We start from the raw sequence: 26,388 nt of genomic DNA, 5'->3' as shown, positions 1-26,388 counted from the left end.
GTTAGGTATTCTCTAAAGTTCTTGAAGAATTTAGCAGTAAATCCATTGGGACATAAGCTTTTCTTGATAATTTTTGTTCATCAGTTTCATTGGCTGATACTGGATTATGGAAGGGTTTTATATCTGCTTGATTTAGCTTTGGTAGCTCAGAAATGTCTAGGAATTTATCCAAATCTTGTGAGGTTTCCATTTTATTAGAGTACAGCTTCTCAAAGTGGCTACAAGTAATCTTTTGGGTTTTGGCAGAATCATTGTGATTTCACCTTCTTAATTTCTAATTGCATGGATTTGGGTCTTTTCTCAGTGTTTAGGATGTTGAGTGTGCAGGTATTTAATGCATATATGTTTACAATTGTTAACTCTTCTATTGGAGTGTTGCCTTAACCAATATGTAGTAACCTTTCTTGTCTCTTCGTAGAAGCCTTAGCTTGAAATCCACCATCAGAATTAAAATAGCAACTCTTGCTTTTTTCCTGAAATACTGTTTTCCATCCTTTGATTTTTAATGTGTGGGTTTTTTAATTAAATAAGTTATTCATACCCTCCACATTTTTGAGTTTTCTTTCTAGATCCATTCTGCCAATCAGTGTCTTTTTGATTGAGAATTTGAATGCATTCACATTGAGAATTATTACTGAAAGGTATTAACTTGTTTCTGTCTTAGTTACTTTTCTCATTGAGAAGATCAGGTAACCAACATCTAAAGTTAAAGAAGGAAAGATTTATTTCAGCTCACAGTTTGTAAATGTTTCAGTCCAAAGTTGGCTGATTCTGAGGCAGGATGACAGGGTAGAGGGGCATTCCAGATGAGAAATAGTTCATGCCAAGCAGGTAAGAGCCAGGAAAGTAGCAAGCAGCAGCAGGCAGAAACAGCCATCACTTTCTTTCCCTTTACATTCCATCCTGGTGCAAATTTATTGACTGGTGCTACCCACGCTTGTGGGGGAGCACCCTTAATTCCAGCATCACATACCTTAATCCAGTCACCGTTGAAACTCCCACATAGAACTGTATGAGGCCTTGGGGAATCATAGTACAAGCTGTAACACTGTCATTACATTATTTTCCATTTGCTGATTTCCATTTTCCCCTCTTTGCTTAGTGTATTCGTTCTTTTTGACTTATTGTAATTGTTAGCTTTACTATTTCTTTGTACAATGTCCTTGAGAAGTTTTTATATTGCTACTTAGGTGGTCGTAAATTTCTTGACGTGTTCGTTGTCATAGAAATACTTTATTTCTGCATCAGTTTTAAAGAACCGTTTTGCAAGGTACCTAAATCCAGGCAGAAATTCATGATTTTTTAGACTTGAAGCACTTTACTCTAAGACCTCCTGACCTTTAACTTTAGTGTAAAGAAGTCTCCTGTAATTCTAATGGATTTAAATTTATATGTGACTTCTTGCCTTTCTCTAATGGCTTTTGGGATTTTGTGCCTGTGGAAGACTTGTGGTACTTTGAGTATAATGTGGTGTGGAATGGTTCACCCTTGGTCACAGCTGTTTAAAGCTGTATCTGCCTCACTTATCTGTATATTTATTTCTTTCCCTGCATTTGGGGAGTTTTCTGCCATTATTTCTGTGAACAGATTTTATATGCCATTTGTGTTGTCTTCTGATGTTTCACTTATTCTAATTCTTATATTACTCTTCTTTGCATCATCTAGCATATGTTGGATCCATTTTTTATGTTCTCTTGCTTTCAAGGTGTCTTTGTGTAGTTAACTTTTGAAGGCATCATTGTCTTCTAGTTCTAAAATTCTGTCCTCATATTGTTGAGTTCTGCTGTCCATAGCTTCAGTATGATTTTTGTCTTCTGAATTTCTATTTGAAATATTTTAATGGATTATAAATTTTTGATAAACTGGTCACTCATGTTTTGAATCATTTTGTTTGGTTGATCAAGCTTTTTATTGGTGTCTTCTGAAAGCTTCTGCATCTTTTTGGTTATTGAATTATCTGTTCAGTTATATTTTGTCTAATCCTGCTGAGTACCTCTCCAAGCTGTTTTCTAACCTCTTCTTTTATCCTTTTGACAAATTCCTTTGTATATTTTGTCCCTCCAATGCCTCGAGATTGACTTCAGAGGAGCTGGGTGTTTGAAAAGAAATTTCATCGCCCTGTCTTTTCATGTTTCTATTGTTTTTGTTTTGTGCTGGGGTTTGTGGATGCGTATAGTGTAAAGACTTTGTTCCTATTATAGAGATCACTTCAGCTTATCAGGGACATGGCCAAGATCCCCGATCTCCCAAATGAGTATATGGCAAAGGCTTAAATAAATGAGACAAATGGCATGATTTTAGGGCTCCAGGAGGATCAAAACCCTCTAGCAGAGCTCAGAACTCTGGAGGCTGAGACAAGGAATGTCTCTGGGTGACCCATATTTATTTAGTTTTCAAACAAGGAGAGGGTTAGAGTGGAAAATACAGGAAACTGAGCAGGACCTTGGGAGTGGTTCAAGAACTTTTTCAAGTAACAGACTATGTTAATTTAAGAAAACTATCATGTATAAATTTAGGAGAAATATTTTATGTTAATTTAGGATAACTATCTTAGGAGAAAGTCTCCAGGGTGACTTTTACTACAGAAGTGAAATGCCTATAGCTACAGTCTTTATTTAGTTAATCAGAGTTGAGGTCAGGTGTCCTCAGCTGTGGCCTTATCTTGCCCTCTGGGGCATGTCTTTATTCTCAGGTCTGCTATACCTCAGCCCTGCACATGTGTTTAGTTTCCAGCTTCAACAATTCCCAACATCAGCTGATTTTTACTGATGTACATTGGCTATGGCAAGTTCTAATCCTTTGCATCAGTACCACAATCCAACCACCTTGATATATTCAGGGGAGGAGAATGCAGTGTAGTTATCCCAGCAACAAAGTTCTCTGGGAATGTACTCTAGAGTTGTTAATGTCCCAAAATGTTGGCTTAAAGAGAAATAGCAACAACTATTTAACCCTGTAAATGGCAAGTGAATCAGCTACAGTAGTGTTATCTAAGATGAATTAGATATTATCAAAGCAACCACTTATGTACACCCTTAATCCTAGAGAAGACACCTACAATTACAGTAATACCTTGGTTCACAAATGTTTCTGTTCATAAACAATTCAGTTTGCAAACAGAAGGGTTCAGCAAAATTTTGCTTGTGTTTGTTAACTTTGCATTGGGTTATGAACAAGACCACCACCATCTCTCCTGCATGAACACAAACCCAGCCATCCTACCTAGCATCCTGGAATAAATTGACAGAGGTACCACTATGTGGCATAAACATTAAGACAACCCAGGTATTGATGTACAACTAATATTTACTAAATGTAATAGCAATATCTCTGTTAATGGTAGAAAAGAATTCAACAGAATTTTGAAGAGTTTACTGTCAAAAGAATAACAAAGCTTTATGGTTATACTATTAAAGATACAGAGATTGTTTCTAGATGAATTAGAGGGATGCAAGAGGAAAACTTTGAAGCCTTAAACTCTGTGGTATGAGAAGGAAGACAGAGAAGTGGAACAAAGGATGTTATTGGGGAACAGAATAAGGTAAAGGTAAGAAAAACCTGCAGGAAATAGATGAAAAGGAGAAAAATAAATTACAGAAAGTAAAAATAGAAATCATGAAAGGGAGAAAAACTAAAAGAGGAAAAGATAAAAAAGAGAAGGGAGACAAAGGGGTAAGAAGCAAAGCTGAAGGATAAGAGAAAATATCCACGTTCCAGGAAACTCGTAGAGAAGAAAAAAAAGAAGAGAAAAAGAAAAGAAATTTCTGTGATTTCAAATGTGTGGTTTTCTTCCAGGATCTACAATTTGGGGGCAGCGTCCAATTCAAGACGAGTCTCTGCTTATGCAGGGCATTCAGATCCCAGATGTGTGCTAGATGCAGTCACCAGCAGATAGTAGGATTAGAATAAAGGCTCCAGTTTCTGTGATTCACAAACCCAGAGTGATTCAAGCTGAGCCTGGCCTCTGGCTGTGGAGGTGGGTCCTGAGTACTTGAGCTTAAACCCCTGTAGTGGTGTCTTGCCGGCCTGCCCAACCACCCCTCACCTAGTCACTGTGGGAGCTTAACACTAGCAACCCTGAAGTGAAGCCAGCCCCTGCGTACTCTAATGTCCCAGGCTCCGCTGACCCCTCCTTGGAATGGCGTCCAACCACTCTTCTTAGGAAAAGGCAAGCAGTTGGATTCCAGATCAGATATCTTGTTTTTTTCCCCCTGTAATGTTTTTTCTCCTTCTTAACAGATATTACTACCTACCTACATGATTGAACAAATGAAGCTAAAATTTATACTTGATTTGTTTTTCTCTCATTCTTTATCAATCCACTAACAAATCTTGTCAATTCTATCTCCAAAAACTAGTTTGAATCTATTGACCTTTACCTCCAATGACTGTTAATCTAGACCTCCTTCACTGAATATACAGTTTGCTTCTTTCTAATAGCCATCCATCTTCAGTCAGTACTAAAGATAAAAGGCATCTCATCTCATCAATTCCCACTTAAATCAGCAGAAATCTCATTACTTTAGCCGGCAGGTTGTACTGTCACATTTTCCTAGAATCAGATTCCGGTTCTCACTGCTTTGTAGCTGCGGAATCTTAAGCGAGCTGGTTAATTTCTGGAGAATAATGTGTAATGGCAAAATTAAAGAAGATAATTCACATAAAGCAGTTACAGCTGCACCAGGCACTTAGTAAATGTTCACTGTTAATATTGTATGAACTACAGAATCCTGCATGATGAGGACTGTATGGGCTAACGTTTCAAATTAAAGATTTAGTAATACCTCCTTAGTGACTCCAGAATTAGGATCTTTTTTTCTCTTCTGAGATCTTTTCTCTGAAACTGTTTATTTACTTTATACTGTTTGTTGTCATTTGTAATTATCTTTTCCTTGTTACTTAACTTGTTTTCTTATGCTATAAATACCACAGAGAGAAGCTTGTTCACCATTATAACTATAATATCTAGCACAGTTCTTACCATATAGTAGGAATTTATCATATATTTGTTGATGAAATATTTAGTATATCTGACATTCTTAGCAAAACTGTTGGAGATTTGTATTTTAGGCAGTTTTTATTCTTAGTTTAACTAAATATAATATGTATTTATAATGCTGTAGTCTGTTTTGTGTGCCATAAGGGAGAAATTTCCTTTATAGCTTCTTGTTCAGTTTCTTACATGCAAACAAAGTTGAGGAAGAGAACAAGAATGTCAGTGAAGTTTCTTTGGCTTATAAAATAGCTTTTGCCTATTCAAATAATGTATTTTTAAGGTATAGAATAACTTTGACTCTCAAGAAAATTTGAAGCATGTTATTACACATTATTAGCATGATCTGTATTGACTGTTCACCTTAGATCTCATCCACAGGATATTTATTACTGAACTACTTGAAAGGCCTTAAAATACTCTTATGGAACAAATTCCACACTAGTATGATATACTTCAAATATAGTTAAATTATTTGTGATTTTTTAAAGTGTGTTATCTGAGAGGTATTATCTTAGAATAATTTTCTAGCCAGAATATAAATGATTAGAAAGCATATACCTAAACCAAGTGTGGTGGCTTACACTGGTAATCTTAGTTATTTCAGAGGCTGAGGCAGGAAGATTGCAAGTTTGAGGCCAGCATGGGCAATTTAACACAATTCTGCCTTAAAATAAAATTTAAAAAAATCAAATAGGAGCTGAGGATGTAGCTCCTACAGGTTCAGTCTCCCGTAGTGCAAGCAAACAATCATCTTTCAAAGGGAGGGGAGTGCTGGGGAGGTGCCTCAGTATGAGTCCCTACATTTAATCCCCAGTTCCAGGGAGTGGGGAGAATTGGGATGATCAGGTAGGATCTTAATAAAAACTGGAATTTTTTTTCCAGATCACAGTAATTACTTATAATTTTTCCTTGCTTTCAAAATGCAAAACTGTACTTAATGACATCATCTAACAAATAATAAGAGTTTTATGTATTTTTTTACCTGGAATTTTCAATATTTATATGTTCGTGGAATTCAGTACACTATTTTGTTAGATTCTTCTTACAAAATATTTTCTTTAGAACAAAAAATATTTTTAACAGAAAACAGGGTTTTGTAGTATATTACTACAAATATTGTAGTATTATTACAACATTGTATAAATATTGCAATGTGTTATCTATTCTTGGCTTACTTACTGTATAATCTTAGTTATATAAACAAACTATTAAAATTCCAATTTTTCTACGTGATAAAGGCATTGAAATTTTATAATCTTTTGAAAATAAATATAACAAGAATCATATTTTCAGTAAAATCATTCATACCTTAAGGAATAAAAAATAATTTTTCCAAATAGTTTCTACCTCTTTAGTACTTAAAAATGATTTAAATCTTAAGTTGAGCTATAAGAAAATTATTTTTTCAGGTTACTCCAGGTGTTTTAAGTTGTGTTGAATATTCTGTCTGGCAACAGGAAAGTGACTAAGACACCGCCTAACATAATATTTTATCCCACATATAACCGAAAATGCAGTGACCTCTTCCCCAAGCCTCAGCAGGTCTAGAATTCTTCAAAAATCCAAGCCTTTTCTAAGTATCAAGAAAAACTTAGCTATGAACCTCTGTGGAATAAAAAGCAAGTTATATAACTGTAAGGTGCAATGGCATAAGGAAAAGATTACCATTCCAAAAGAAAGGAATAGAGAAGTAGAAAAGAATAAGACCACAGCTAGACTGAAACTCCACCACAGCTGCCCTACTGGTAAGTACAGGATTAAGTACATAGTTTGGGAAACAGACCAGCATAAATGACTCTAAATTTGCTACTTTTCACTTTACATTCATATTGCTTCACTACTAGGGAAATTTTCTGGACACTCTAGATCCATTAGAAGAGTAATTCTGGAACTTATTTTTAAAAGAAAGATAAATACTTACATTTTTTTTGAGACAGGGTCTCACTATGTAGTTCAGGCTGACCTTGGGCTTACTTTATAGCCCAGGCTGTTCTTGAATGACCCTGCTGCCACAGCTTCCCAAGTGCCAGGATTATAGGCATGCACCACCACACCCAACTAGAATCTTTTTGTTTTAGTGTTAGATTTGCCTTCTTTTATATCTAAATACCTTCAAGACTTTAGCGATCAAAGTTTTTTATACAAATGAAATTGTACTCTTTCTATATTATCTTGGGCTGCAAATGACTTCTCAAACTATTCCTTTTAATTTTATATATTTTTTCATTCTTAGGAGGTTTTACGATGACGGAGCAATTGTCTTGGGTGAGGAAGCAAATATGCTAGCTGGCATGCTGCTTGGGCTCAATGCTATTGATTTCAGGTACGTGGTATTTAACTAAATGAGATAAATTTCTCCTATCTTCCTCTTACTAGTTTCTGCTCATTTCTCAGGTTCACAGTAAAACAAACAGTAGGATGTCAATGTTTGACTCATATTGTTCCCTTCCAAATCCAGTTTCTTTTCTTAATGAGGTTTCTCTTAGAAAAGAGATGGTCTCAAACTGAAGGAACTCATAAGCTTGCTCGTTAACTTGGGTGAAATAAAAGCTTAGACAGCATCTGCCTAGTATGGCCACCAGGTTCTGTGCTACCAGCCCTAATGGAAGGTTTTGGACCTTTCAGCTGCTGCTTTAAAATGAAAAGAAATGGACTAAAAATAGCATCAAAGTTCTTGCTTTCATATGTATTCAGGAACATTCTGGCAGACTATGCTGGGTATCTTATATTATTTATCTAGAATATAACATATTAATATTTGCTTTTTTAAAAATTTTATTTAAGGAGAAAAAGAAAAAAAGCAGACAAAGGGTACAAGTTATAGATTTACAGAAAAAAATAAACAGTAGGAAATCACTAGTTAATGGATTACATATTGTCATCTTATAAATAATTGTTCAAGTTACAAAATTAAAGCTTACAAAGTGGACATTCCAACAGTGAGACTGCAAACAGTTCTGTTCAGTGATCCAACAAAACTCAGTAATAGCATTATCTATCTTATACACTTAAATATACATACAGTTGTATCATTTAGAGCACTTTCTTTTCCTCTCTTTTGTACAATGACACTTACACATTTTGGGTTTTGTTGCTCCCACAGTTCTTATTACTTTTTTGGAAGAGAGTAGAACCAAATGTGACATAACAGAACAGAGTCAGTCAAATCAAAAGGGTGGACATAATAGATAATGTAAAAGCATAATACAAGGTGATCAACAATGGTTACCATGATGCCTCCCGCTATCTCTAATAGAATTGCCTATATCATCAGTTATAATAAAATTGAACAAAACAGTAAAGAACAAAACCAAAAAAACCAAAACATTGGAGACATTATAGGTCTTCAAAAGTAGATAATAGTCAACCAGAATGGGCGTCATAATGAATCCCACTATCTTCACAGCTGTTGCCTAAACTTTCGAACCTGGTACTATCAAGCAAAACAGAATAGAGGAACATCAGTCAAAACAAGATGGTGAGAGCAATACAGGGCTTTAAATCAAGATAATGGAAAGTCAAAGTGGGTTACTATAATATACCCTGCTATTTTTTTAAATTTATTTTTCCCTTAATTAAAAGGATAAAAACAAAAAAAGTAAATAATAAAATGGAGATTGAGATAAAAGAGGGCATAAGAGCAAAACAGCACAGATCAAAACATAACCATTTAAGCAAAATAGTGTTTCACCACAAGATAATCCCGACATAAAAGTAGTTACCATATTGTCTCTTTCCTTGAAATCTTTGAGTATAACTTCGTATACTGTAGCATCAAATATATCAAAACAATGTAAAACCATTTAAGAGAATGACAGTATTACAGGGTATTTAGAATCAACTAACAGAAAATGAACAATGGTTTCTGTATAATCTCCTTGTCTATAAAAGTTTTTGCTTATACTATCATATATAATAAAATCCAATAAGATACAACCTGTTTAGACCAATGGAGACAGAAGAACAAAAGCTTGATGAGACTTCAAAACAAGATGATACTAAATCAGTATTACTTACCTCTTAAGACGTCATTTTCTCCAAAATAGCTGTTCCTATCATCCAATCTTCTCTGCCTCATTTCTCTTGAGCTCTTTTTCTGTCATTAGTTGTCAATTTGTCTTCTTCATTTTGTTTTCTGCTCCATTCATTGTGGCCTCTCTGCCGCTATTTCTGGATTCTTCGTATTTTTCTTTTTTAGAATATCCTACAGTATTCTCTGTAGAGTTGAATTGGTGGTTGCATATTCCCCTAGTTCCTCTTTATCCTGGAAGCACCTTGTTTTTCCATCAATTTCCAGGGATAGTTGTGCAGGATATCTCAATCTTGGCTGGAGGTTATTATCTTTCAAAGCTTGAATTATTTCCCCCCACGCTCTTCGTGATTTGATGGTTTGTGCCGAGAAGTCTGCTGTAATTCTGATAGGTGTTCCCTTGTAAGTGATCTGTTTCTTGTCTCTGACGGCTTTTAATACTCTGTTCTTGTATTAGATTTCTGGAATTTTAATTATTATATGCCTGGGTGTTGCTTTGTTTGGGTTGTAGGTGGCTGGGGTCCTGTATGCTTCATACAACTGAGTATCTTTACCTTTTGCTAAATTAGGAAAATTCTCCTGGATTATTTCTGTGAGTAGTTTTTGTAGTTCATTTGTTTGTGTCCCTACTTCTTCTTTTATGTTCTTAATTCTTAAGTTATAGACCCTCTTATCATCTTCTTGTCTTTGTATTATTGCTGTTTGTTTCTTTGTTATTTTTAAGAAGTTTTTCATTTCATGCTCCCATATTACAAATCTGCCCTCCAGTTCAGATAATCTGTCCTTAGTTTCTTTCAAGCTGTTATGCCAGTTTTCAATAGAGTTTTTAGTTTCCTGGTAATCTCTTTGAACCTGCTTCATGTATTCTATGCTTTCTCTGTTTTCTCCATTAAACAATTCTCCCCTCTTTTTCTGTTCTTCCATTCCACCATCTGTTTTTTCTTGGGTGGTGCTTAGCATTTCTCTAACTATTCTGCTTATGCCTAGCTTCAGGTCATTAATAACTTCATTCCTGAACTTGTCTATGAGGCTCTGGAGATAGCGCTTTATATTTATTGGTACTGTGTCTGCTGTTGCCTCTTTCTCAGGATTGGGGGCCGAGGAGCCTTTCTTGTTGCTGCCTCTTCCCATATTCTTTGTTCCTTATATATGCAAGCATATATAGAAGGCCCTGCTTCCTTCCCTGTCAGCCCCAGTCTGATTGAATTGCGCCAGCTAGGTGTTCCCACCCACCACAGCGCACCAGGAAGTTGCAGACCAGGCCGCCTATGCGGGGCCTGCCCCTCCAGGTCAATCTACCTTCAGGCACTGGGACCTGGGTTGTGCTAGCCTACTGTGTCTCAGCCAGCAGCGTCACATAGGCTAGGCACTGCTCACCAATCCTGCTTGAGAGGGGGATATGTGACTGAAGTCACTACAGCGCCCTGTTCCCGCAAGTCTGCCCAGTCCCAAAATGTCCTCTGTTGGAGTCTCCTAGACTGTGGAAGAGTCCCAGTTTCTCTCACTCACCGCTGGTCAATGCACAGCTCCCCACCCGTCCTGCTTTCAACTCCCTTCACTGATTCCCGTTCTCAGCTTTCATGAGTCTCTCTCCCTGCCGAGCCGATGTAGATGCAGCAGTGGTGGCGGGAAACCCAAATCTCGGCTTCCAATGGCCCGGGCTCCAGCTTTCACACTGAGGCTTTTCTGTTCCTGTTATAGCACCAGGATTGCATTCCAAGTTGGTTTCTCTCAGCCCAGTTCATTCTTGGGTCAGCGGGGCATATATCCTCTTGCTTATGATTCCTTTACCCTGCACCATTCCTGAATTCTAAGCTGGGTCTTTCAGAGAGTCTCCATAGCTGCTGCTGTCTGTCCGCCATGTTCTCCTGGAAGTCCAATATTTGCTTTTATTATCAACAAGATGCGGGGGTTTCAGACTAACGTTATGTTATACTAAACCTAGCCATTGTGAGTTCTTTCTAGATTTCTAAGCATCTTTTTCATTTCTTCAGTTGATACCAGATTTTATGTTACATTAAAGATAAAAGGTGTAAGCCAGATAAAAGGTATAATCCCAGCATTCTGGGAAGCTGAGGCAAGAGGATCATGATTTCAAGCCCATCTTGAGCAACTTAGAGACTGAGCAAGACCCTGTCTCAAAATAAAAAATTAAAAGAGCTCCTGCTGCATCTCAGTGGGAAGGTGTTACAAAAATAACATAAAATAAAAGTTTGTTTATAAGAAAACTAAAACAATGAATAAAATGTCATATTTTTATTGAAATAGAGGATTTGAAAATTCAAGATTATAATATTAACAAAATCAGACTTGATTAACTTTAGGTCTTGAATTTAAAAATCATCCATTTTCACTGAATGTGTCTTTAATCTAGTAAATCAGTTTTCCAAATGTTATTTATAACATTTTGTGATTTAATAAACTAGTATTAATTTATTTGCTTTTTAGAATGAACTTGATAGGTAGAAAGTTCTTTTTGATTCCTATAAGGTTGTTGACTTTTTACATGGCATGTCCTTGACTTTGTCTAAATTCTCTAAAACTTGATTTTACTTGTTTGTTGTTTTTGGTTAACAAAACAAAACAGCTGGAATAAAAATGTTAACTTTTGGTTTATTGTAAACCATGGGCACTGTGTAATCGTGTGAAAGCAAGTATTTTAAAGATATATTAGTAATGTTTTTGCAAATTAAGGAAAGCCCATACAGTGTTGTCATTTTTAATTACATGCTTATTCAAGTCTAGAAAATATCTATATTAATACAGTGGAATAGTATTTAAGCAAGCAGACTTCTGAAACAAGCTAGAAGGTGGTAGTTCAGTTAATTTTTTCCTTTGGAAGATCAACCTACATCTTACTTGTATGCCTATAAGATGTTCTATTTATTTATTTATTTTTTACATTTTATTCAACATATAAGAGATTAGTGGCTATGAGACGACGTTACCAGCTCCAAAAGAAAGCTGAGCATACATGAAAGGAAACTCTTTCAGCACCAACTATGAAGTTGGTATCGTTTCCCAAACTCAGACTACTCTTTGGTGCCTAAAGGTCTATGCACCTGCTCAGACCTCCAGTGCACGTCCAGCCATTACGTGCACTTGCTACATCAGAGTTCTTCTGCACTTCAGCACCTACAGGCCCTGAAATGATGGGGCTCCCTTGGGGCCAGTTTATGTTCTCCTCTTACAGGAATTTGTGCTCTTATGAAAACAGGCCCAAAGGAAACACTGGGTCAGCTTTAGCTCAGCCTAAGCTGGGCTCCTAAGCATCCCCTCAAACAGGTAAACAAGTCAGCTTATTTATTAGAACTAGAGAAATCTGAGAATTTCGCAGAAACATTATTGTGTCCATATATGTATAGAAAATCCTTTAGATAAACTGCTTGTATCTGACCCTCTCAAAATGAAGACCTGGACATAAGAGTGTTCAATGATGCATGTGACTTACTGGAAAATACATATGTCTGAAGTACTTACATGTACAACAGAAAATGCATTGTATTTTGCAATCTAATATACATTTTTATGTGATTTAAACAGTCTTTTAGGTTTTTTGCTAACATTGACCTTAATCTGATTTTTCCCTATCACATAAATTGATTGGTTTGTGCCACTCTCACTCACCACTCCACACATAAGATGGTAAATTTTACATTTTCCAAAACCAGGAGGAAGACATTATGAGACTTTAGAACATGAGCCTCACTAGCATTTGTCATCTGGTCATAAGTGCTCATAGTAGAAGACAATCCAAAGTTTCAAAGACAGAGTCTTTCGGATCTTCCTAAGTTTAAACCTCTCTTCAGTGATATTTCCACCTATAGTCCCGTCTTCCAGTTCCTATCTGGGGAGGCACACAGGTCCTTTCCTGAGGAGTGAGTTGCTGTTTGTGAATGAAATTCAGATAGAAGTATTCATTGAGCCCAGCCAGCCTCATAGTTTCCAGCTTTCCTTTTGCCTACAGCATGACGTTAACAGTTCATAGAGGTTTCAGTCCATGCTCAGCTGGCTCCAAGGCAGGGTGGCTGGCTAAGGGGCAGCCATTTATGGTGGCCACAAGCGACAAGACTAAACAGGGTGAAAAGGGGAGATGTTCTTTTTTTAAAGTGACAGCTATCTAGAAAATATTCTTTATTCTTTTAACAATATAAATAATAAAACTAAAGAATCTCTTTTGTATGTTCCATCATTTAAAGTTAACCAAGAGCTACATTTCCTTTTTTGGCTCTATCTGGCTCACTGCATGACCTTGGGCAAGTCATTTGATCTTTGCCTTGTTCCCATGATGTGAAGGGCTGGCTGGTGATAGGATGTTCAGCATCCTCATAGGTCTAAGATGCAGGCCTTTGCAACTCTTATTTTCTAAGCCATCAGATCTTTCATCATCTGAGAACTTGCTTCTAAGTGTGAAAAACAGGTAGTCATTTGAAAGTTCTTTAGTGACATCCTGAAAGTCTGGTAGAGACCAAGATACTATCAGACAAGACTTGAACCAATTTCTCAGCAAATTTTACTTTTGCCTCTTGATAAAATATTATGTAACAGTGTATTTTATGATACTTTGTATTGAAGGTAGAGTATATTTATTAGGATTTTTTGGAAACAAATAACAAATTGTAAGCAAAAAGAAATTCCCCTAAAATGTGATGAACAATGTTCAACAACAAAAAAAGGTTTTTAACAGTTATATTTGTTTATGTACTAATATGTAATGTTTACTGTCTGTTTTCTTAGCTTCTGTCTAAAGGGAGAAGGTTTGGATGGCAGCTTTCCGGCTGTAATAGACTATACTCCATATCTGAAGTTTACACAAAGGTATTTGCCATTTTGAAATGTGTTGTGAAATCTTAACTCATAATTGAATGTCCTTGGTACAGTATTCATCTAGATTAAGCTACTTTTTATAAAACATTTGTTTTGGCTTTAGAAATGATCAGTATATAAATTCGAATTGCATTTTTGTGTTTATATAGCTATACACATTTTGTATAATTACAATCAATATATGATTTTTTTACATACAAAAATATTTGTATTGCTGTAGTTGTTATAGCACAATAATAACTGTAATTGCTCTGAAATAGTTCATTGGACTTCAAAACTATAACTTCCTATTTAATCATTTTCCATTTTATCTCCATTATAAAGAAAATGAGCATCATCATGCACATCAATTTTCCTTCTGTTCCTATTATAACTTTTTAGTTGTTTTAGATAAATTACACTTGATCTTAGCCAAAAGGTGAGGAGTGATTGTTTAGATAAAATAACAATTTGATATGCTTTAAAAGTGTATGTTTATAAAAGAGATGTACTAATTCATCCGACTGCTAATATTGTGTGAGGCTCCAGGACTTCCAGTCTCATTAAAAGTTAGTCAAATGAGCCAGGCCCAGTGTGCATACCTGTAATCCAAGCAACAGTACTTGGGTGGGCTGAGGTAGAGAGAGAATAGATTTGAGATCAAATTGCACATTTTCATGAGACTTTGTCTCAAAATAAAAAATAAAAAGGAATGGTAGTACGCCCTAGTAGGAGAGCACCCACCCATTCAACCCCAGTACCATAAGAAATGAAAGAAATAAGGAAAGGAAAGAAGGAGGGAAGGAAAGATGCTATGGATGAATCTATGCACTACCTGAAAAATTGATCCTCTGAGTAGCATGATAATCTGTATGTACTTCTAAAGTTATAATCAGGCTGAAGGTAAGGTGTTGTATGTGTATCTGTGTGAAAAGGATATATGCATGTCATACAAGACACCACGCATGCATGCAAAATGCATTTATTAAAAGCCTGATGTTGAACAGATATTTTGCTAGGTGTTAGGGATATACAGCTGTTAAAACTAGAGGGACTCAAGGAACTTCTGAAGGAGTACAATCTCCGAAGAAAACCACTGTCTAATAAAAGAAGGCACTGATATTTCAGAAGTAGGAATTTGAAGATATTTTGACTGGTGGGGAAGAAGCAGGAATAGTACATTATGACACTAAGATTTCTAACTTAAGTTAGAACATCCGTTGGGAAAAGGGGTGATTCTTATTAAATTAAGTCTACAAAAAAACACATGACGATGTTTTGCAAAAGCATACAATTATACTGTTCGGAACATGTTGGATTATTATATAATTTGGGAAGATAATGAATACTTCAAAATAATAAAAATACTTACTGAATGCTTATTATATATCAGGCATTATGCTAAGTGCTTTATTTCTGTTAATTTATTTACTCCTCACAAAATAGTGAAGTAGACAACACTTCCTCTTCAGGTCAGTTAAAGCACACAGAGACTAAATAACTTGTCAGGAGTCTCACAACTACATGTGGCTGAGCAGGCAAAAATGCAAGTCTGGAATTAAAGAATAAAATGTCATCTGAAAGTAGGAACTAGTCATCAACTTGTAGGTAGGAAAGCTATTTCCAGTGGGTTTAAAATGACTTAATTAAAACATTATGCTAAATGTAAGTACTTATTTTATTCTCTTACATGGAAGAGGATATAGTATATATTACAGTGTTTGAAAGATACAATAATAGAAACTTATCAATTGGTACTGTCTGTATTTAATAATATAACTCGGTATCCTTAATTACTTATTTCTTTTTTGTCTAACATTTTTATACAACTTATTTTTTGTGTACTAATCCAAACATATAGCCTGTTCATTTTCATATGTTGAAGAATTCCTACAAAAGATATTAAAATGAAAAATCATAAGCCAGTTAGTATTACTGTACCTGAAGTCTTTCTTAATAGAAAGACTTAAAACATCCTAATTATCATAAATAACCAACAGACTGACAATTGAATTTATTTTTATTTTTACATAATTTTTTAAAACTTTATTAGGGTCCTCATTTTAAGAAACCATCAGTCTCTTCTTTTTCCCCAAGTTACTGCTTTTAATTTATTTAGAAATGCATATTTCTTGAAGAAAAATTAGAAAATACAGAAAAGTAGAAAGAATGTTAAGACACTTACTATCTTCAAAAACAGATGCTGAGGTCTTAACAGTTTTGTTAGATAGTTTTTTAGTCTTCTGTAGACATTCATTTTCTTCCTTTTAATGAAAGTGTAAATATAATATACATGTATTGTTTTTCTCTTTAAAACTATGTAATGAAAACTTACCTGCCATTAACTGTCTTCAACATCACTTCCTCAAATGAATAGAATTCCATAGGAATAAACTTATCCAGTTATTGTTGGACTTTTAGGATATATTCAGTTATTCATGTCACATGCATTGCTATAGTTAACATCTTTGTAATTAAATATTTTTATTTGGAACCTTGATTATTTCCTTAAGTTAAATCATTAGAAGTAGAATTTCTGGGATGAATGCATACATGTTATTAACCTTTTGAAATACCCTGTCAGATTGCCCTCTGGAGATACAAACTAATTCAGTTTGTATTAGCAATATGTGAAAAAAAAAACCTTCTTCCCACTTTTTCTAGTCTTTCCAACTAAACATGAAGAATATCGCCAGCTTTTTTTTTTTTTTTTTTTTTTGTACCAGGGTTCGAACTCATAACTGCACACTTGCAAGGCAGGCGCTTATGCCACTGAGCTAAATTCCCAGCCCTGAATGTGGCCAACTTTATAAATGAAAAATGATACTCTATTACTTTAATTTGTATTTGTTGAGTTATTGGTGTGGTTTAGCTTTTTTAAATGTTTTTTTAAATGTATTTTTGAAATGAAGTTTTGTCCTTGTGAAATTAAATGTACAAAATATGTAAATGGAAGACAGTTTATATTTAAAATCAAGTATGTTTCAGGTTGTATATCAGTGAGAAAAGTTACTTTCTCCATGTTACTCTTTGTCGTAATTTAAATGTCTTACTAAAACTAGACCCATGCCTATAGCCATGCACTAATCTAAAGTCAAAATGGATCAAAGATCTAAATATTAAAACAGAATACTAGAAGAGAAAGTAGGTAGAAATCTTGAAGACATAAGGGTAGGCAGTATGTTCATGAACAATAACCAAACTACATGGAAAGTACTTCAAAGAATCAGCAACTGGGATCTCATCTTATTAAAATGTTTTTGCACCTGAAAAAAAAATCACCAACAGAGTAAAGAGAAAATCCAGACAGGGAAAAAAATTTAGCCACCTGTCCCTCAGACAAAGGACTTCTATCTATAACATCTAAAGAATTGAAAAAACTCAGGCCTCCACCCCAAAATCAAAGACAAAAATTGGGCATTGCAGATTAATACACACTTCTCAGATAAAATACAAATGGTAAATATAGCAGCACAATTTGTAATAACCCAGATGCCCATCAGCTGAAGAATAGGTAAAAAGATGTACTATTTTTTATAATGGAGTATTATGCAGCTAGAAAGAAGGATAAAATCGAGCCTTTTATAGAAAATGGATGCAACTAGAGTCCATTCTCTTAAGTGAAATAAACCAGACCCATATGGGAAAGAAACAGCTCAAAAGTAAAGACCAACTGGGATGGGTGAAAGGATAAAAGAAGGAAGAGAAAAGGAAAAAAAAATACACACACACACACAAAAGATAGCTAAGATAATTATACTACTGATTTCTTTTAGTTCATTAAAAAAGTTTGTGCTTATATTGTTTGATCAATTATGCATACATATGTTTTGTAATGTGAGCAATTACTTTGAAGACATTACATAATATATTAACCATTGTCAGTTTCCTATTATCTTGTTTTTGAAATCTTGTACCTTTTTATTGCTTTTTTCTCTTTAAAATAAAATTTTTTTTAAATTTAAGCACCTTTTTCTGTTTTTTATTTGCACCATTTACCATACTTAGTAAATACAGTTGCCATGGGCTTGGTGCACAAACATACCGAACATTGTGTCTTCTCACTTCGCCCCTCTCCTCCCACTCTGCCTATCCCATCCCAGACCCCTTTCCATCCTTTCAGAGAACCAGTTCTTTGATTCATTGACCCTTTAGACCCTTTATATTATTTTTAGTCTTAGTTTCATTGATTTCCACTCTGATCTTTATAATTCTTTTTCTTTGCATTAGTTTCAGATTTGGATTGTTATCTTTCTAAGGCCTTGAAATACATCATCTGTTTTTAAGACTTGTGCTCCATTGGTTGGTCTCTTGCATTAATGACCCCACTTTTTTAAGGAGTTATGATAACCCAGCCGTGTGGGGGGAGTAGGCCTGGGAAGAGTGGATATGGGGACGGGGATGCAGGAAGTGAGGTGTGAGTCGGGGTGGGGCATAAGTGAGGAAGGATGGAAGAACATGCTGAGAGAAACAGGTTTTCCACATACCACAGTGCTAAGAATAGAGGAGCAAAACAATTTCTCCTCGAAGCACGGATCACTTCTAGTGACCTCCCAAATGGAATTTCTCCCCACCAGCTAATAGGAAAGCAGTTCTGCAACGGACACCAACTAGGTCTCTTCTTCCATTCAGTTTAATTCCAGTGTTAGTTACCTAGAGATAGTGTTGGTTCCTTGAGATAGAACCCACTTCAGACCCTACTCACGAGGCTGGGTCTCTGGAACTTCTGGCAGACCAGCTACAAATTGGGTGACTTCCTGCAACCCATCTTTATGCTCAATTAATTTGCTACAGTGCCTGGCAGAGAAACATCTAGCTACATTTGCTGTTTATTGTAAAGGATACAGATAAGCAGTCTGATGAAGAAATATACAAGGCAAGGTGTAAAGCGTGCAGGAGCACCTGTCTTCATGGAACTGAGTTATTACCCCACACACATAGCAAGCGATGTGTTCTCTTTCAGCTTTCTGTAAGCCTCTATGTGGTCAGCTGCCCTAGTCCTCTCCAGCCCCAGACTTTTGGGAGGTTTATGGGGCCCCCACTGCACAGGCATGACCTAAGCACAGGCAACCATATGGGCATGGTGTGATCTAATGCTGGCAGACTAAACAAGGACACCCGATAAGGCAGGTCTGCAGTTTGTTGCTGGCCTCTCCTGCATTTCTCCCTTCTGGGTATGGAGCAAGATCTCTTTGAAGTGGGGATATTGTCAGGGAATTGCCTTTGGGCAGCTTTAAGACTGAAAAGCAGGGAAATATTTAAGGTATATTTTTACTTTCTTTGACTCATCTTGAGAAAGACAAATTCTGAAAGGCAGCCAGAAGGAGAAAGAGATTGATCGATCTTGATTTCTGAGGTCTAAAATGGCTCATAATTATAACAGACTCTTTCACCTTCATTGCTCTGAAACTGTTTGAAAATTGTTTTAAAAGCCAATAATAAAAGATCAAATACTTTAACCTATTGTTCTAGTCATTTAGAAAATTACAAAGGCTGTAGAGTTATAAGCTGGTGACTATGGATGAAAGCATATCCATATCACAACATTACATAAGCGTGTTTTCTTCCCCATCTTAAAAACTAAACAAACCCCTTTGTAGCCCCACATTTACTTGTGTATTTCTCTGTCCCCTCTCCTTTTATTACAAATATGTCTCCAGGACTTGTTTGTGTGTGTGTGTGTGTGTCCTTTTCTTTTCTTTTCTTTTGGTACCAGGGATCAAACTCAAAATCTTGTGCTTGCCAGGCAGGTGCCTCTCCCTCTGAGCTAAATCCCCAGCCTGTTGTTTTGATTTTGCCTCTTTTTTTTTTTTTTTTTTTTTTTTTTTTTTTTGTCTTTTTCGGTACCAGGGATCGAACCCATGACTGCCTGCTTGCAAGGCTGGCGCTTCCCATGACTGCCTGCTTGCAAGGCAGGCGCTTATGCCGCTGAGCTAAATCCCCAGCCCCCTGATTTTGCCTCTTGAACTGTTTAAAGTTTAGAGTTTAAACAATGGCTGATGTTTTCAAAGGCAGCAGTGTTATCTCATTGACAAATCCAAGTGGATTACTCACTCCACAACTCCTGATTTTCTTTCTTTTGTTTGTTTTCTTCTCATCTCCCCAACCTCATGAGTGCTGAAATATTTTAAGGCTTGTTTCTGAACCATCTTCTCTGTTTACACTGACTCTGTTTTTCATATGTAATATGTATACAAAATTGAACTCCTAATTTCTGCAGAAAGTTTTCTCCCTTTAGATTTTTCCTATTCCAGAAATCATAGGTCCATCATTACAGTTACTTATGGTGTAACTTTGGAGTCATCCATATATTTTCTCTTTTGTAACCCATAATATCAGTCTTTAGCAATTCCCCCTTACTTTAAATCTGGAGATTGGCAGTAGTCTGCATGCCTTTTCCTTTGGCTCCTGGAGTTAACTCTGAGCCAGAATGATCCATTTTTGAAATGGAAGTCATATCATTTTATTCCTCCATTCAGAACTTTCCAGGAGCTTTTTTTCTGTCCACCTCAAAATGAAAAGACAAAATTACCCTAAAATCAGGAACAAGACAAGATGTCCATTATCAGCACGCTTGGTCAATATAGTGCTGGAAATACTAGCCAGAGCAATTAGACATGAGAGAGAAATAAAAGGAGTAATGATAGAAAAAAAAGAAGTTAAATTATCATTATTTGCAAATGACATGATACTCTACATAGAAGACCCCCACAACTCCATTGAAAGACTCTGAGGTATAGTAAATAAATTCAATAATGTAGCTGTATACAAAATCAACACTCAAAAATCAATAGCATTCCTACACACTAACAACAAAACCACTGAGAGAGAAATAAGAGAAGCCACACTTTACAATAGCATCCAACAAAATAAAATACTTAGGAATTAATCTAACAAAAGAAGCAAAAGATCTATTTAGAAAAAATTATAATACCCTGAAAAAAGAAATCAAAGACGACCTCAGAAAATGGAAAAATATCCCTTGTTCATGGATAGGAAGAACAAACAGTGTGAAAATGGCCATTCTTCCAAAATTGTTACACAATCCCAATCAAAATGCCACTAGCATACCTCACAGATCTAGATAAATCACTCCTGAAATTCATCTGGAACCAGAAGAGACCTAGAATAGCAAAGGCAATTCTAAGCAACAAAGGCAAGGCAGGAGGCATCACAAACCCTAACTTGAAGTTATACGACAAATCTACTCTAATAAAATCAGCATGGTACTGGAATAAAAACAGACCTGAAGATCAATGGGATAGATTAGAAGATACAACTACTCTGTAAGTTCTTGAAACAAAATAGTTAACATTCATAGGATTGGAACAATTGTACATACTATTGTGTAGTGATCTGAGAAACTCTTGAAGATCATTATGTAAAATAACAATCTTAGTTATGCTCATACCACCTTGTTTGAAGGTCTGTATTGTCAATGTTCTGGGCTCTTTGCTATTGTTTATATGTCTTTTTCATTCATGTTTTTCTAGGAATTTGTTGTGTTTTGTCTTGTTTTGTTTTTCCCTGTAATATAGAAAGAATAGGTATAAATATAGAGACTCATGCATGCGTAGAACTTCTAAAAAGTTTATGAGAATTGATAATATAATGCACGATGAAATGAACAGATACTTGGAAGAAAAAGAGACACGACAGTACCCAGGGCTGATTCCACAGTGTCATGATGTGAGATCCAACAGTACTATTATTCTTTGTTCAGAGTGATTTTAGTCTGTTTTGTTTTAATTTCAACATACATGAAGACATGGACGGCTATTTTGAAGAGAATGAGAGACATTATAGTAGCCATTGTTGACTTCCTTGTTGTCTGGTCTTGAAGACCTAAAATACCTTCATCATCCTGTTCTGATTAGTTCTATACTATTTTGTTTTGTATGAATTCATTGTATGTGAAGATATGAACAACTATTTGGAAGAAACCAAGAGACAATATGATAGACAGTGAAGATCTCCAGTTGTCTTGCTTTGAAATCTGTGTCTCTGACATTGTTACCTTATGATCTATTTTGTTATGTTTAATTTAACCCTTTTTAAAAATAAAGACAAAATTCCTTGGTGACAGACTATGCTGCCTCCCCAAGCCCAGCGGCTGCTTTCTCCCTGGCCTTGCTGGTTCTGTAGTGTACAAGGCACACCTGTGCAGTAGGACCTCTGCAGTAAGCCAAGGCCTAAGCGGGTCAGAGAAAAGAATGGTAATGAGAACAGGATAATTGGGCTTACAGACTCCTGGGAATCACTGGAGCATCTTGTAAGAAGGGTAGAAGATGGTGTGAAATTGTAAACATGGTCATTAACTAAGACTGTCAGTGCCCATAAAGAAAGCAGCAATCATGCTTAAAACAAAAAGCACTCAAAAAGGAAACTTCAGCAGTCACCGCACAAAACTTTCTAAGACTGCCATTTTTAAAATAAGATCAGAATTCTATGGGAATTTAGAGAACAAGACTTTGCTCCTAAAAATTAAATATCTGTATGCTGAAATTAAAAGTTTAAAAATTGGAAGAAAAAGTTAAGGAAGTATCCTGGAAATTTGATTTTTTAATGTCATAATAAAAATGTAATTGATGTAATTAATAATTACAACTCTTAGGGAGAGATATGTAGTGGAAAGTTAACAATGCTGGGCAAAAATCAACATCTCAGTTACTTCCCTCCTTGGTAGGACAAAATACCTGACCCACAAGAATTATTTTGCTCTTGTTTCAATCCATTGTCAGCTGGGTCCAAGACAGGAAGGTGTGGGAGAGGGGCCCAGCAGAAGAGAGATGCTCATTGCACAGTGGGCAGGAGCAGAGAGGAGGGAGCAGCTGGGGAGAGAGATATGCCTTCCCAGGCCACAGCCCCAGTGACCGTCTCCGCTTACCAGTCCAGCAACAAGCAGCTATGCATCCCGCACTCCAGTCACATTCTAAACACTGGAGACTTTGAAAGCTATTTTGGATCTAAACATTAATAGTATATGATCAGTAGGAGTCACAGAGATGATTCCCAAGAAAAATGACTCACAGTGAAAAATTAGTTTCCTAGCCGAGCATGGTGACTCATGCCTGTAGTTGCAGCTCTCAGAAGGATGAAATGAGAATTCCTTCAGCAATTCAGGGTGAGCCTGGACAACATAATATATATATATATATATATATATATATATATATATATATATGACTGGAACTGAAGGAGATCAGATGCAAGATAGGAAGCTGGTTTTTTTATGAGTCCATACTTATGTGGGGAGGGGGCATGTAGAGATCACATATGAAAACACTGAGATGTATTGACTCTTTAAAGAAGATTTAAGCATGTGCCAGTTATACCAAACTATATGTAAGTCCTTGATTTTAGAATATTCTATTTAGTTTCTTATCAAAGTCTCGAGTTTTGGAATATAGGGTATTATTACTAGGAAAGAGTAGTATAAAATAATCACTTTAATTTTTATTCATAAAAAGTCCCATAAGATCTTTTTCTTTTTTCTGTGTTTGCACACATGATGAATATATTAGTCGTGGGTAATTGGAGGGTCTACATATTGCACCTTAATCCTATTCCCCTTCCTCTCTGCTGCCTCCCATTGCGCCCTCCATCCTCCCATCCACTTCTTGTCTCTACAAAGCCTACCTCTCTATTTCCTACCCCCTATTATTTTGCTATTTAAATTATTTATATCTTGGGATTTTATGTAAGAGAAACCATGTGATATTTAACCTTCTGTGTCATTTATTTCACTTAGCATTATGTTCTCAATGCATGTTCCTACATACAATTCAAATTTATCCTTCTTTATAGATGAGTCCTAGTTTATTGTGTAGCTGTACCACATTTTCTCATCCATTCAGCTATTGATGGGCATATATGCCACTTCCAGGATTTAGCTCTTAATAAGTCGTGCTGCTATAAACATGGGTATGCATGTTCCTATGTAGTGTGTTGCCTTTAACTTGTCCAGGAAGAAGGGTCAAATGGAATTTCTATTTTAGTTTTTTGAGGAGTCTTTGTACTGATTTCTGTTATAAGCTTTGAGCTTTGTCAAAAATTGTAACTGGTTGCCCTGTTTTTTTTTTTAAAGAGGATAAAACCAAGGAAAATGAAACAGAATAAAACCAATCAAAATAAACTAGTATAAGTCATACAAGACTTCAAAACCTTGAAAAATCAGCAACAATTACCGTAATGCCTTTTGTTGTTTTCAAAATAGCTGCAGATAACTTCAGACATAGTAAAACTTGAACAGAACAGAATGGAGTAGAAACAATAAAAACAAAACAACAAATGCAATAAAGGACTTGAAAATAAGCTAATAGTAAATCTAAAATGGCTACCATAATACGTCTTGCTATCTTTTAAATAGCTGCTCATGCCATTAGATTTAATGTAAACAAAACAAAAGACAATAAAACCCAACCCAAGCTAACAATGAAAATGATGTGGTTTCCAGGTGGGTTTCACCTCCTTGTGGGGCCTGGTTCTCTCCCCCTGCAATCCACAAATGGTGCTGACTCACGGAGAGAGACTCGGGTGTGGCCCATTTAGATTGTTTTTAGGGTATTGTGAACTTACACAAAAAAATTTGTAAAACATAAATATATAAGATAGCAAATGACCAAGTATATACTGAATAGTCATTAGTATAGGAAAAGAAAACTGTGCAAAAACTCATTTTTTCCTTTCATAATCACAATCCCTATTGGCTCCCTAAAAATAGTTCACTGTTCTAACATTTCTGATAATCATTTTACTGCTTTTTTTCCTAAGGATTTACTTTATCTCCTACATGTTATAGTGTAGTTTCACTTGTTATATAAATGGAATACAAGAGTCTATTCTTTGGTGTTTGGCTTATTTTGCACAACATTATTTGTAAGGTTCATTTCTCTTGTTATATGTAGCTGTAATATTTTTATAGCATAATGGCGTTACTTTGTATGACATAAAATAACGACTCACACTGAGCTATAGCCCCTTTTTTATTTTTTATTTTGAAGCAGACTCTCATTAAGTCATTAAGTTGCCTGAACTGAGTTTGAACTTGAGGTTCTCCTGCCTCAGCATGGATTGCAGGTGTCACCACTCCTGGTGTATTTATCCATTTTACTCTTACCAGATATATGGGAAAGTTTCAGTTTAGAACTATAATGCCACTGTGAATTTTCCTCTATGTTTCTATCAGCAAACTGCATTTGTACATGTCTGGCGAAAAGGTTTATCTATATTGAACTCCAGTAGAAAATGCCATCTTACTTTGAAAAGGATTATAATAATTTAAGCCTCCATTGCTCCTGGTTTTATCAGTAGGCAGTTACAGTGAATAGAATCTCATCATGATTTTCATTTGCCTTTTCCTGATTTTTAATAAAATAGAGGACACATCCACATCTATATCTATGTCTACATCTACCTCAGTTTCTTTGTTTGTGAGTCATCTGCCCAAATATTCGCCCCCTTTTGTACTGGGTTATCCCTCTTTGTCTTACTGACTTGTAGGAGCTTTTCTATATAGACCAGATATGAGTCCTTTGGTATTTGTGCTGCAGTTGTCTTCTCCCAGCCACTGGCTTGTCTTTTTACTGTAGTAGGGGTGTCTCAATGAGCAGACGTTTTAACTTAGCCCTTCCAGACCCTCATGCCTCTTCACCCACTGGCAGACAAGAGAACAAGTCATAGGAGGGGAGCCAGCTCAGTGAGTAGCAGTTGTTCTAATGCAGGGTAGGGGAAAGACGCCAGAGCACTACTAAGCAGGCCTTCCTGCTTCAGCACCGCTTCCCCGCACCAGTGTGTTTGTGCCTGAGACATCTGGCCACTGACCCGGCCTGTGGTGCCCCCATAGGAATCGTCCCACCAAAAGCCAACGCAGCCCAATGTCCTGAGCCCTGGGCATCACAGAGTTCACACACTGAATCATGATGCTTTGTGGAGTGTAGAGTCAGGGACAGAAAACCAGAAAGCAGCAGGGTAGCCAGAGCAGGCAGCACAGCATCCTCACCCTGAGACATATTAAAGAGCAAACAGAAGCAACTTCAGAGGTTATCACGGAGGGAAGGGGAGTGAAACAGTGACCATGTACCAGGAAGGTACAGTTTGGGCTCGTGTATATGACAGGGAAAGAATCACTAAGTGTAGACCTGGTAACAAGTGCCAAGCAGCTACATTTGGGGGCATTTAGGGAGGAGAGTCGTGGGAATCAAACTCAGAACCGCGCTCTTCCCAAACAGGCACTGTGTCACTGTGCTATATGCCCGGCCGTAGCAACTACATTTATTGAAGATCGTGGGAAGTTGTGCTCAGGGAAAGTCTCTCCCCTCAAAAATAAGGCATAAACAGAAAAAAGATGCCAGGGTGACAGAAACGTAAAAGTACTCCACATAGGTCATACCACCCAGAGGAGCAACAGCCACAACCCCTGATTAATCAGGCTTCTGGAACTTAAAGGGTGTGGATTTAAAGGGTGTAGGCATGACTGGCAAGGTAGTGTGTCATCTCAGGAGCTCTCAACGCCTTTGTCCCATCAGAATGCACTCTGATTTTAGTTATATGCATG

At 36.3% G+C, this 26,388-nt stretch overlaps 1 protein-coding gene across 3 annotated transcripts in view; it reads left to right on the top strand.

Annotated features, from left to right (window-relative positions):
* Nucleotides 1-26,388, top strand: part of Rundc3b (RUN domain containing 3B) — a 161,056-nt gene that overhangs the window by 78,443 nt on the left and 56,225 nt on the right. For all 3 annotated transcript variants that reach the window (XM_063243328.1, XM_063243323.1, XM_063243333.1), the window contains exons 5-6: nt 7,230-7,319; nt 13,764-13,844. In XM_063243328.1, the coding sequence (XP_063099398.1) occupies nt 7,230-7,319; nt 13,764-13,844 (171 nt within the window). The remainder of the gene's footprint in view (nt 1-7,229; nt 7,320-13,763; nt 13,845-26,388) is intronic.

The sequence above is a fragment of the Cavia porcellus genome, unplaced genomic scaffold (assembly GCF_034190915.1).
Source record: "Cavia porcellus strain 051 isolate PalLab524CR breed Dunkin Hartley unplaced genomic scaffold, mCavPor4.1 scaffold_2, whole genome shotgun sequence".
NCBI classification, from domain to species: Eukaryota; Metazoa; Chordata; class Mammalia; order Rodentia; family Caviidae; genus Cavia; species Cavia porcellus.
This window is presented reverse-complemented; position numbering and strand designations above follow the sequence as displayed.